The sequence below is a fragment of the Hydra vulgaris genome, chromosome 05 (assembly GCF_038396675.1).
Source record: "Hydra vulgaris chromosome 05, alternate assembly HydraT2T_AEP".
In the NCBI taxonomy this organism is placed as follows: Eukaryota; Metazoa; Cnidaria; class Hydrozoa; order Anthoathecata; family Hydridae; genus Hydra; species Hydra vulgaris.
The window spans coordinates 17,425,001-17,440,000 of record NC_088924.1 but is presented as its reverse complement, the minus strand read 5'-3'; the positions used below and the strand labels follow the sequence as shown (position 1 = coordinate 17,440,000).

Below are 15,000 nucleotides of genomic sequence, written 5' to 3'. Positions count from 1 at the left end.
TATATATATATATATATATATATATATATATATATATATATATATATATATATATATATATATATCTGTGTGTGTGCATATATGTATAAATATGTGTGTATATATATTATATAAAATGGTTGTATTTTATAGAAGAAGAAATTGAAGCAGAAGAAGATGTAGAAGGTACAGCAGAAAATATTCTTAAAGAGCAGCAAGCTAAGCTTGATCTAGAAAAGCAGATGCTGCTTCAAAATAGTAGCATTGTTGAAGAGGTTTGTTTTTTAGGCTTGTGTCCTAGCTTGTTATGCAATAGCATATCATCACTATACAAATACACAATCCTTTTTAATTAACTACAAATAAATTATGCTTTTTAAGAAACTAAAAGACACTATACTTTTTAATAAGTTACCAATACACTATTTTAAATTAATTTTTGTTTATTTTGTCATTTTATTTGTTTATACTTTTGTTTGTTTTTAATGATATTATTATAATGTATATATGTATACTATAATGGTTTTCATTATCATATCTTTGTTTATAATAATAACTTGTCATTGTGTCTTTTCCTTTGTTGCTTGTATAATCGGCTAAGTGAAAAAATTAGTATTAAATATTATCAAGTTATTAATATTTTAAGTTTGAATTCATTAAATAATTTATTTTTTATCTTAGTATCTTCTTTTAGGAAAAAGCAAAGTTGATTGCAGAAATAGATAAGCGTTCAAGTGAACTCAATAAAGAACAACAAAAGGCTCAAGCTATTGAAGCAAAAATAAAGGTAATTTTTCTTGTCTAATGTTTAAGGGGATTGTGCTACCTCTAAAAATATTTTTCATTCCAAAATTTTTTAATCCAGTATTATTTTATTATATAGAACACAGTTAGTTTAAGTGTTATTTTTTAAGCTAGCCTAATTTATATATATATATATATATATATATATATATATATATATATATATATATATATATATATATATATATATATATATATATATATATATATATGTATATATATATATATATATGTATATATATATATATATATATATATATATATATATATATATATATATATATATATATATATATATATAGATTTCTCTAAAACCTATATATTATAGGTTTTAGAGAAATCTATACATATATATATATATATATATATATATTATATATATATATATATATATATATATATATATATATATATATATATATATATATATATATATATATATATATATATATATATATACGTATATATATGTGTATATATATATATATATATAATTATATTTATAAATATATATACATATATATATTTTTACAAAAACTTCTTTTTATGGATTAACTTCTATTTGTTAAAAATATATTTATTTTTAAAATATTTTGAGGGAATATAGATACCCTCGTTATCAAGTATATTAAAAAAACCGTTATTGTATAACGGTTTTTAATATACTTGATATAACGATATAATGGTTTTTAATATACTTGATAGCGAGAGTATCTATATTCCCTCGAAATATTTTAAAAATAAATATATTTTTAACAAATAGAAGTTAATCCATAAAAAGAAGTTTTTGTAAAAATATATATATGTATATATATTTATAAATATATATATATACATATATATATATATATATATATATATATATATATTATATATATATATATATATATATATATATATATATATATATATATATATGCATATATATACGTATATATATATATATATATATATATATATATATATATATGCATATATATACGTATATATATATATATATATATATATATATATATATATATATATATATATATATATATTCATATATATGTTTGTGTGTTTGTACTTTAGAGAGAATTAACTTTGTTCTTAATGAGATATTATTCAGAGTATTAGATGATTTACTAGATATGAAAATGATATAGAAAATAATATAGAAAATGAAAGTGGTTGCCCTTTTGTATTTCCAATCAGATGGTTTGTTTTGTAGCTGTTGTATTAATCCAGTTTTTTGCTTAAATGGGTTTTCTCAGATTGCCCTATTAGTAATTTCTTTTTTTGAACATTATAACTTTGACAAATGTTGATCTTTTTTTATTTGTTTTGAAATTGAAAAAATGTGCTTTTTCAATACTCAGATGTTTTATAAAAATTATAAAATGCAACAAACTGATTTTTTTTCTATAGGCAATGGAAAGCAAACTGCTTATTGGAGGCAAAAGCATTATTGACAAAACTACAGAACAGGAAAAAGCATTAGAATTAAGAAGAAAAGAAATTTTAGAACAAAAGGTTGTTTTTTTTTTATTTTTTTAAAAAACTTAATCCATTTTTGTTTTATGTTTACTTGTAACTTTTACTTAGATTTTCTATTATTTCTAATTTTAGACAATATTGGGAAATTTAAGAAAGTTATTTTGTATTTTTACATAGAAACGTGAAAGAGAGATTGTGCAAAGGCTTGAGCAACAAGAGGAAAATGCAGTGGAAATAAAAGAAAACTTTACTTCCTTACAACAAGAAGTTGATGTTAAAACAAAAAAATTAAAAAAAGTATTTGATAATTTTTTTGTTACTAGATATTCTTATAAATATTCACATCTTTTAAACTTTTTTTAATGTTTTTATTTATTTTTATTTTTTGTATTTATTTTTTTAACATATTTTTTTATCTTCGTTCTCTACATCTCCTGTGATAGATCTTTTTTGTTTTAACATTACATTATTTGTAAAGACTTTTTTTTACATTTTTTATTTTAAACAGCTCTTTGCCAAGCTGCAAACTACAAAGCAAGAAATTTCAGACGCACAAGAAGATCACATAAAAGAGAGACAAGTATTGGCAACTACACTGGAAGAGCTGAATAGAGCTATTAAGCTGAAGTATTTTTTAAATGCATTGTCTTTTACACATTCTTTTCCAATTTCTCTCATTAAAAATATTTGTTTTAGAACATTGATTATTGAAAACTTTATACCCCTTGATGATAGAGAAAAAGTGAAAAAAAGGGCTTACTTTGATGCAGATTCAGAAAATTGGATTATGAAGCCATTAACCAATCATGAAAAGTTAGTAAAATTTACACTAAATCATTTAACCTTTAAAGTTGATTAATATATAATAACAGAAAATGGGCACAAGTTTTACTGAAGTGATACTATATATATATATATATATATATATATATATATATATATATATATATATATATATATATATATATATATATATATATATATATATATATATATATATATATATATATATATATATATATATATATATATAGATATATATATATAGATATAGATATATATATATATAGATATAGATATATAGATATATATTTCTACTATAGCATATTTATGTAAGCATTTGCTCACTTTTTTTGTTTATCTAAAATGATACGGCTTTTTTAGAAAAAGAAGAAAAAAACAAAGAATAATGAATGGAAAGATTGCTGCCTCATGTCAAACTCTCAGTTGATGTAGCAGCACTCCGCTGCAAGTCAGGCTATTTGTCAGTCAATGTATGTACTGAAGCCCCTGGCAGCAGGCTATTTAATAATGACATCACACTGCTCACCTAAATCAGCTGTATAAGATGTATGCATTATATATATATATATATATATATATATATATATATATATATATATATATATATATATATATATATATATATATATATATATATATATATATATATATATATATATATATATATATATATATATATATATATATATATACATATATATATATATATATATGTGTGTATATATATATATGTATATATATATATATATATATATATATATATATATATATATATATGTATATATATATATATATATATATATATATATATATATATATATATATATATATATATATATGTATATATATATATATATATATGTATATATATATGTATATATATATATATATATATATATATATATATATATATATATATATATATATATATATATATATATATATATATATATATATATATATATATATATATTAGGGCAGCCCCAAAAAAAAGTTTCAAATTGTTTTGCTTCACAAGGCTGCCCATGTTAAATATGATTTTGTAAGTATCCTCAAAAACTTTTGTGCAAATTGGACTATATTTAGAGGTCCCTACCAAAATGCACTCTTTTAGGAAACCGTAAAAAAAAGAAACAAGTCTATAATTTTTTTTAGCATTATTGCACTTTATTACAAATAACATTTACTGAATCACCATATAGTATAATTATTTTTAAATAATGTAATCACATGAACTAGAGTGGCTAATACTGTTGTTTATAAAAAAAATTTTGTGATCAAGTCTTCAAAAATCACCGCTGGTACTAATGCCCATTATCTACCAGAAAGTATTTATTGACATTCATCACCACTCCCTTAGTTGGAGCAGGAAACTGCTTCCAATAGCTGCGAACAAGTTGCAATAAATATTGTTTTTGAGTCTCATTTTTTGTCAGTGCACTGTTGTAGATTTGGATGAGGGCAATGCATCACTCTATCATTAACAACCTTGAGAAGGGTAACTTTTGCCCTGGAATATCCCATTATTGGACCATAGTGTAGGTGGCTTCAATAGAAATTATCTAGCCTCTTCTTTTCCATTTTTTAATAGCAAATCAAAGAATAATATTGACCTGCTTGTGACATATTCTGACAGAGTAATTTAACAGCATTCTTGTTTGGTCTTCTTTTTAACTAGCTTAACAGCATTCTTGTTTGGTGCACGAAAAAAGTTTACTACCATTTCTGTCTTGATTTCATCTCTGACTCACTCGTCAAACAGAGCAAGTGTACTAGATTCTCTGAAAAGTACCATAAGTGTTGCTTTAAAGCAGCAGATGCTTTATCACTGGCACAGCACTAGGGATACTCATCATGCAACTTTAGCAGTTTAAGATCATTCAATGGTGCTTTATTAGCAAGTGGTACTTCTTGCCAGAATCAGGCATAAATGAGCGAAACAATCAAAGGAACCTTCATCAAACCTTGGAACTCATGTGCCCTTAGTTGCATCTGATCTCTGAAGAGGCATATCTTTATAGAATAGATGGTCTTAGCCATCCATCTTGCATTGTATTATCTCTGATTATGCATTATCTCTGATTATGCATTATCTCTGATTGCAGTCTTATAAAATGAGATCATCTCTTGTCCTATACCATTAGGCATTCTGATAAAGACATCATTGGCAGCGACTTAAACTATATTTGTTGATGATAGTCCAGTTCATTTTAAAATGAAGACATTAATAGTTTATCTGCTAGTGGTCACCACTGTAGCTGAAAATACATCCAACAACATGACCTCAAATATATGGTGACGACAATCAACCCATATGAGTTTGCAAAACTTTCTCAATTAATGTACATACACCAAGATGAATTCCAGTGTTAGAATTAGTTTTATCAAACACAAGTCCTTGAACTTGTGAACGTAAGTGCCAGTTATCCAGGTTCCCAAGACAAGCATTATACTGCTCTTCTCCTGTGCCTCTGCCAGTTTTTAGCACTGCCAGAAAATGTTCCAAGTGTCCACTTGTGACTTAAATAGCAACTCTGTCTACTATCTCCTTACTCCCTGAAATATCGAGTTGAGAGCAGCAGCAAGCTCCTTTGTAACAATAGTTTTTTCGCTCTTTTTGGTTTCGGTTCACGTGTTGTTAAAATTGAAGGAGCATCAAAGTTATTAATATTTTAATCATTGCTTGATTTGCTGCTAGATGATGTTGATGTCTTCTGGCACTAAAGTAGTTGCAAGTGCTTGTTGTGCTTCAATATCAGATTTTTTTTTCGAGAAACTGCTTGCAAAAGTTTGCTATTTTTACGAGCCCCTTTATTCGCAAGAGACTTGTCTACACCAGCCATACTTGCAATAGATGGATCATTTCACATCATCTAAAGGAACTGTTTATCCTCATCATAGGTCATTTTTGCTAGTGCATCTTTAGTTAAAATATTAAACAAATCATTGAGATTACTCAGAAACAATTGTTTCCTTCATTCTACAACTGATTTTCTGTGGTTAACAATTCTTTTTTAAGTCACAATAGTGATTGAACAGCATCCATAGCTTGCGCACACTGGAATCAACAATTCCTTTGTCCACAAGGAATGCGGGTCTTACCTCTAATTCACCAGTGCAGCATCAATGGTTGATTTAGCACTCTCTGCAACTGCCATTCCAAGTTCTTGATGATGAAACAGAAAGTTTCTCAAAATGGATCCATTACTAGGCAGTCCAGATCTGATAATTTTCTTGTCTAACATTCCAACAAGCCATACATTAATAGCACTGCTAGTCCTGGTTGTAGTAGTTATGTTCAAATTCTGAAAGTAGAAACACAATGTATGGTTTACTAATAACATAAATATTAACATAACATAAATAGTTTGTCATAGTAAATGGATGATAATGATTAGGCTGATTTATTTATCCAGTAAAATGTGATCAAAGTAGGACTAAATTTGCTTCATTATTCCCAAAAATTTTCAGAGAGTCTTATGGTGTAGTGGAACATAGGTACCCTTGTGTAGCATTAACTGTTCAACATTTTTTTTACCATGGTAATCTGGGTCACCCTAATATATATATATATATAAATTTTTTTTTTTTTACTTTAGTTAATTCACCTCCTCAAGGCTGAGAAGGCCACTACAGATGAGGAGGCTACTTATTTATGGTTATAACCCTCTCTCAACTCTATAATTCCGAAACATGAACCTTTGATGAATAAGGGCGCTGCGAGAAACAAGTTGAGCGCGGTACTACCAGGGATGTGGTGGGGATTGAACTCGGAACCTCTCACTTATGAAGCGAGTGCTTTAAATGGATATTAATTAATATAAATGAGAGAAACACAGTTTTTTAAGATATACACTAACATTTGTATAAAAAATTATTAATATAAAACATTTAAATCTGTAAAAATAGAAAATTTGTGAACACTTCGGATTATTACTTATATAATGTAACATACTCAAATAGTCGTTTGAATACACTAATTATAATTCCTAAAATACTTTTCTGTAGCTGTTTATACATTCTATTCACAGTAGTACCAGTCTTTACATTCCTGGAGGTCTTTCAATAATAAAACTGTTTGAATCAATAATAAACTTGTTTATCAACTTAATAATAACTTAATAATAAGTTAATAACATGTAACCAAGTAAAAAATTTATTCTCCATAAAATATTTAATGAAGTTACAATACAAGGATACAAAAAAAATGTAGAATAAAATCTAGACAATTTTAAAATTTAATGAACATAACTTTGAAATTTATGAATAAGATATAAAACAGAAAATAAAGCACAAATATAAAAGTAAAAATAATAATTCATATAAACAATTATGAAGATCTAATAATAAAAGATGGAACTTGAAACTTCAAAAACTTTCAAGCATTTTTATTTTCCACAAAGCATGCTCACCTCAGCCAAATAAAATAAAAAGTAATATTTATTGTGTTTAAATATTCTAATAACACAATAATGTAGAATAATATATATATATATATATATATATATATATATATATATATATATATATATATATATATATATATATAAATACAATATGTATATATAATATATATATATATATATATATATATATATAAATACATTTAAATTTAAGAAAACAAGGAAAAACTTACAAGGAAATTTCAGTTACGATGGGATGTTCTCAAAATAAAGTTACAAATGCCTTAAAACCAGAAAAATCACGTGAGAATAGAGGAAGACCACGCAAAACGTGTCAGCGTACGGATGATCACATTACAATTATTTCAAAAAAAGACCCATTCAAGCCAGCAACACAAATTTTAAATGAAATTAATGAAAATATTAGTGTTTGGACAGTTAGAAGAAGGCTTTTAGAAAGTAAGTTGCCAGCTCGAACTCCGAGGAAAGTACCATTACTTGGTAGAAAGAACATTATGAAAAGAAAAATTTTTGCAAAAAATCATATTGCTTGGCGGGGACCAGATATGACCAAAAATGGCGTAATATTTTGTGGAGTGATAAAACTAAGATTAATTTATTTAATTCTGATGGAAAACAGATGGAGGAAATACAATGGTGTGGGGTTGCTTTTCCTGATATGGTGTGGGGCCACTTTTTTGGATCAAAGATATTATGACCCAGTATACATACGTAGACATACTAAATAATGTCATGTTGCCATTTGCCGAAGAAAATATGCCAATAATTTGGCATTTCCAACAGGACTGCGACCCAAAACATACATCCAAAGCTGCGAAAGAGTGGTTTACCACCAATAATGTAAAAGTTTTAGAATGGCCACCTCAGTCACCAGATCTAAATCCTATTGAAAATTTATGGAGGCAGTTAAAACTTAAAATTTCTGGACAAAATCCAAAAAATAGAAATGAACTGTGGATGATGCTCCAGGAGGCTTGGTACAGCATTCCTGTAGAAGTTTGCAGAAAACTAGTGGATTCAATGCCGTCAAGATGCACGGAAGTATTAAAAAATAAAGGGTATGCAACAAAATATTAATAATTTGCAACCCTATTGACTTCCATCTTCATTTCTTATTTTACACCTATTATTTTGCTCGGTGTGGAATTTATTTTTATTAAATTAAAATATATTATATATATTTAATAACTTAATTCTTATTAATTTCTGTTTATTTATGTAATAAAATAAAAGTTCTAATAAAAATTCAAATTTTTATTTTATTTGTTTCAAAGATATTCTTGTATTTGTTAATTTTTTGGTTCACACCTATTATTTTGCTCGCCACTGTATATATATAACCCACATATATTTATACACTACTGTCCATAATCATTAAAATGACATTTCTAAAATTAATTTTTTTAATTTTTTTTTTTTACATTTATTAGATAATTTAATAAATAAAAAGTATTTTGATTAAAATGTTTTGAAAAAAACAATAAAAATGCTTAAGTGGACAAAAGTACTTAAATGAATGAAATTGTTGACAGACGTGTCAAAGTTTTAAATCTTTGGTTTCAATAGAAGGTTGTTTGTTGAAGAAAAGTCTTTGGACGTATGATAAAATAGTGTGTAACTGTGCAACATAGAAAATCTTATTAGTTAGTGGCATAAAACCTTTGACAAATTGGATAAGTCATTAAGTAGAATGCCTAGAATATGTAAAGCGGTTATTGTCACTAAGGTTGATTAAATAGACAAGTAAATTGAAAACTAATCTAATGGGACTTTCTATTAATTTTTATGTACACTTTTTAATTGGACAACAACATATAATTCATGTAAAAAATTTTTTCTCACATTAGTAAATCTTTGATATCTTATATTGAAAAATATGACCATTCAAATTATTATGGACAGTAGTACATATTAATATATATATATATATATATATATATATATATATATATATATATATATATATATATATATATATATATATATATATATATATATATATATACAATATATACACATATATTTAATTTTGAGTTTTTGTTTAAGCGTTCAGCAAATGGCTAAGCGCCCTGTTTCAGCAGTAGGAAATAAGCGCCCAATATCAGAGTATGCACGTAAAGCAGCAGTATTTGGTGGTAACCCTCGGTATAAGGTAAATTTTAACAATAAAATACTTTGATTTGTTTATAATTCCTTTTTAGTTGTTAAATTCAAATGCTTTGAAAGTTTTAAAAGTTGCTTAAAAGTTTAAAAAATTATTGTTTTAAAAAGTCGCTTTAAATATAGTTTTGAACCTTTAGGAATAAAATTAGGTTTTATATGTTAAATATAATATTTTCAAGATTTTAAACTTTTTAATTTTACAAGTTTAAGTGATTATATAAATAAATAAAAGCAATAATTAAGAAATAAATAAAAAACAAGTAATCTTTTTTTATATTATAAAAAATTACAATAGAATAATGGTTGCATTTAATTGTTCCCATCTACCATTCATAGTTTTTTAACCTTAATACACTCTTGTGATTCAGTAAAGTTGAATCTTTTTACTTTAAAATCAAATGAAAGATTATTTTCCAAGCTTAAAAATTTCTCCTACTTGAACTTAAGTACACTAAGGTAGGTGGTTTTATGTTAAAGTTTTTTTACTATAAATTGTCTTATTTTAGATACAATAACCACCTACATTTTTCAACAACTTATAGATTAAAAATGTAAATAACAACTTATAGATTAAAAATGTCAAACATTTAGAAGATTTATAATATTTTTGAACATCGCTATTTCTTAAATAACTCTAACTTTTTTTAAATTTTAAATTTGTTTCAAATTTAAACTAAATTTTAAACACAATGTCATTTATTTTTATAAAAAAATGAAGTGATTAAATGATATAGATATATTTTTGACCATGGGAAGGTGAATACAGTAAAAAAAAACTTTAGTGTTTCAGTTAATTTATGTAGACAGTCTTTTAATATATATTTTTTAATTTTTGAACTTTTAATTTCAGTTGAATTTTTTTCTTTGTATCTATATCCAAATGATTTTATTTATGTATCTTTGCCTTATGTCTGTTTATTTATAGCTATACTATTGATTTGGCTAAAAATTAATGTGCATTTTTTCAAAAACATTTTTTCTAGTTTCATGACTTTTCATAATTAAGTTCTTCAACAATATATGCACCATCTTTTTCTATGTCCTGTCTATGCTCAAGCAAAGAACAGAAGTAGTTGGTGTAAAACTCTTCTGGTTTTAAATCAAAGAAATGTTTAAAGTGCTGTTAAAGCCTCCTCATATTATCAAATCTTTTATTGTGCAAGCCGTTACTTAGCAATTATACAATCACTAAGTTGTAGTATAAAAATCTGTTGGCACTTAGTTGGGCTAGTAAAATTAATGTGGCAACGCTTCCCAGCCAAACTCCAATAATTTTTGCTGCTGTAACTAAACAAAGTGAGGGCAGATGTTGTTGTGGAAGAAGTAAACTTGTACCGTGGGCATTTCTTTAAGAGTTCTGATTGAAGCTTGCTAAGTTGAGCAAAATAAGTTGCTAGTGTTATTATGGCGTTTGACAGAAATAGTTCCCAGTAAACAATGTTGTATACATGGAAACCAAAACTGAAAGCAACATCTTTTTGGGCTGTTTTTTGACTTTTAGAGTTGGTTTTGATTGTCTTTTTTTTTATTTTGCTAAAACTTATATATAATATAAAATTCTTATGCACTGAATTATTGCATAATAATTTTTATATTATGTAATAAATTTTATATTTTATATATTAATTATAATAAATTATATAAATTTTTCTCAATTTAATGTTTTACTTGTCACAATTAAATGTTTTGCTAAAATAATTGTAATTATAAAAAAATAGTAATTATGAAAAAGTAAGAAAATTTAAAGTATTTTTAGATTGCTTCTTTCAAAAACAAATCCAGTAAAATCAATAAAAATCAATTAAATTTTTTTAATTGATTTTTTTTAATCTTTGCAGTGACAATATAAACAATTCATTCAAAACTTATAATAGGATTAATATTGCCCAGGCTAAATAAAATTCTACAAACAAAAAAAAAACTTTTTAATGTTCTCCCATCACCCCCACCCGCTAGTTCAGCTTTACCTTTTCTTAATGATTATGGTTATGATACAGTTATAAAAACTGTAATTGTTAACACTGAATTTATTTTTGACACCGTGTTGAAACATCATTTTTACAGAATTCATAATAAAAAAAAAAGTACTTGTACTGTTCAAATTAAAGTATTTAAAATTGTCCAAGATTATTTTGCCGTTGTTGTTGTAGTTGTTGAATGGTTAGTTCAAAGCAGTCTACTAAATTATCTCTGCTTTATGAATTTTGTAAATAGCTGATTTTTATACGATACTTTACTGGTCGAAAAAGTTGAAGTGCGTAACTAAATGTAACATCTACTTTATGTTTTTGTGAACCAAATTGTCTATTGAACCAAAAATTAAAATATTAATGAACGCCTGTTGTTTGCTGCTAAATAGTTATTTTTTCATTACATTTTTTTACAAGCATAAATATATTTAAAATATTTTTTTAGATGGAAAATATCATTCAAATGGAATTAGACATGCCTAGTCGGACTACTCGAGATTATGAAGGCCCTTCTGTTGCTCCTCGCATACAAGCGGCACTAGATGCTGCTCTACAAAATGAAGATGATCTTACGCTAGATGCATCGTAAGGTTTATATATATAAATATGTATATATATATATATATATATATATATATATATATATATATATATATATATATATATATATATATATATATATATATATATATATATATTGACACACACAGATATATGTATATATATGTGTGTATATATACATAAAGCTAAAAGTTAATTTTTTATTATCAGTTATTAAGTTCTGAGTAGAATGATTTTTTTTTTTTTTTTACTGTTCTTTAAAAAATTGTTTATTATAAATTATTATTATTGAATTGTTGTTTGCAGTTCGTCAAACACATTTAATACTAAAATAAAAATCAAAGGAAAGAGAGGAGAGAGACCAAAAACTGCCAAGCTTGTTGGGTAAATCTTTTTGTGTCATTAATTTTTTTGCTTGAATATTTTACTTTGTTCCATTTCTTGATAATTAATAGTTTATTTCTAATAATGAACTTTGAAAAATGCATAATTAAATTAGTTACATAAATTAATTAGTATGCAATATTTTTGCAATTAGTATGCAATATATAATATAATTATATTATAATTAGTATGCAATATTTTTATAAAGTCGATTAGTTTTTTTTTTTTTTGAAATTTATATTTGTCGTGATAAAATTACCATTGTTTAGACCGGGGAGAGTATATACGACCAATGAAAATAATGAGTATCCTACAGCTAGAGGCCTTGTCAAGAACTAGTTACTTTTATGCATCATTGATTTAAAATAGACAATTTCAACATAAAAATTTACGTTGCGTCATGTGTCCTCTTCATTTCCTTTTTTGGAAGAGGTCGGAAGAGAGTTTTGGAAGAGAAATTAAATTACGTTAATAAAAAAAAGATTTTTAAATTAAACCATTATAAGTTATATATCTTAGAATATGAATATCAAATAGTTTTTACGCAAACAATTTTTTATGTATATATAATTTGTATCATAATTAATGCTAATATATTTATAATTTTTGTTAATTAAATTATTGTATGTAAATAAATTTATAAATTATAGATAAATTTTTAGTTACAAAATTCTGTTCCTTAATTTTTTTTTTTTTGTTGTCACATTTTTTCAGCATTAAAAACTATCAGCTGCCTAATTAATTTTGCAAATTGTTAATAAAACCTAACATTGGCGTGTCCAGACTTTATTCTCAGTTCGTGCACAACAGTGGCATATTCAGGGGGAGTTAATTCCTGCACCCCCATCAACCCATAAAAAAATTAGGTTTCGGTTCAGAGATATAAAATTTCTAAATAAGCTTTATCATTATTATTTAATAATGATTAAATCAGTTTTACTTTTTTTATTAGGAATATAAAACAATAGTACTAGTGTATTTACAAATTTTTATAATTTGATACTCAATGATAAATGTTTGTTGGTTTATTTGCTGCTTTTCATTAAAGTTAAGCTTATGATGTTTTCTGCTATTTGACTGATAGAATCTTTTGAGTATTTTTTAACTGATAGCATCTTTAAATCTCTCGAGTATTTCAAGTTTATTGAAACACTTCCTTTTGAATCTTTGCATTTTTTTTTTGTGTGTGTAGACTTATTAGATGTGAAAATTTTGTGAAAACTGAGGTGATGATAGCGTTTCAAACGTATTAGCAGTTTGTAATTTTAACTCCATTTTTTTGATTTTTGATAGAAACTAACTATTATTTTGAAATCCAGTTACTATTTGCGTACGTGCAAAAACTATACCAGAGCTGAAAGGGTTTTCTTGAATTGGGCTGAAATATATATATATATTTTCCTGTAATTTTACAATGAAAGTTTGTAATATAAAAACTTTTATACATTTAAAATATTTACAAGATGCGGAAACTCGCCGTTAGGTCTTATCATCAAGAACCGCTGTATAGCATTCATGTTCTTAAAGTATTAAATTTTTGATATGGGTGTTAAAAACAAAAGTTAAAATAAACATAATATGCAATAAAAAAAATCAAAGTGCTCAAAATCGGACTCTCGACCCTTTATTACGATTCTTGATTACTCCTGATTTTATAATTTAATTACTTTATTTTATGATTACTTAATCACTTTATTGGAGATAATCTTTATTGGATATAATCTTTTTCTCTTTTTTTTTCACTCATACAGTTTTAGTTTCTTTGCTGATGATGGAATAAACTTCAATAACAGTACCCTGAGAGGAGTCTGATTCTGTCAAACTAGGTCTGTGACTGTCGAATACGTTCCTTCTTTTCTTCTTTTTAGCACTTTTGTTTTAACCAAACTCATATAGCCTTTTCTTCCTTCTTTTATATATAAGTATAGTATAAAAAGCGTCTGTTTTTCTTTTATTGTCTTTAATTTAAAAGCATCATCATGAGAAAAATTCTTCGATTTACTGAGAAAAAGTTTCTTTATTTCTTTGCTGATATTCTGTTTTGCGGGCTTTATTCTTTTTCAGTGTTCCATATTTCTAAACAAGTTTTTCAACATGTGTTATAACGCGTTGCTTTGTTAGAATTCTTGCTCTTTGTCAAAAGTCTAAAACCTGATCTGTCACAAAACCTGCACTTTATTTTACGTCGTTTTTATTTTTAAAGAAAAAATGTTTGTGAATAGTTTTGCAACACTTTTTCAATTTCATTTTGAATTTCTTTTTGAAGCCCAGAGTTACTACAATATTAAAGGTTGGCTGCCAACAAGTTGGCATTGAGACAGCTGATATACAGTGATTGCTGATGTTAGATGTTGTTGATGTTGATTCAGAAGAAAAAAAAACGGTATTTGCGTGCTCGCATAAACTTTACAAAGCTGAAAATATTTGAGTATAAT

The 15,000-nt window shown here is 25.3% G+C and overlaps 1 protein-coding gene across 1 annotated transcript in view; it reads left to right on the top strand.

The window, feature by feature from the left end:
- Positions 1–13,235, top strand: part of LOC136071894 (kinesin-II 95 kDa subunit-like) — a 53,734-nt gene extending 40,499 nt beyond the window's left edge. The window contains 10 exon segments of the mRNA XM_065797553.1: positions 133–254; positions 674–766; positions 2,191–2,295; positions 2,437–2,556; positions 2,768–2,886; positions 2,956–3,072; positions 9,534–9,639; positions 12,066–12,205; positions 12,488–12,565; positions 12,835–13,235. Coding sequence (XP_065653625.1) covers positions 133–254; positions 674–766; positions 2,191–2,295; positions 2,437–2,556; positions 2,768–2,886; positions 2,956–3,072; positions 9,534–9,639; positions 12,066–12,205; positions 12,488–12,565; positions 12,835–12,904 — 1,070 coding nt within the window. The 3' untranslated portion in view covers positions 12,905–13,235.
- The last annotated feature ends 1,765 nt before the right edge of the window (positions 13,236–15,000 follow it).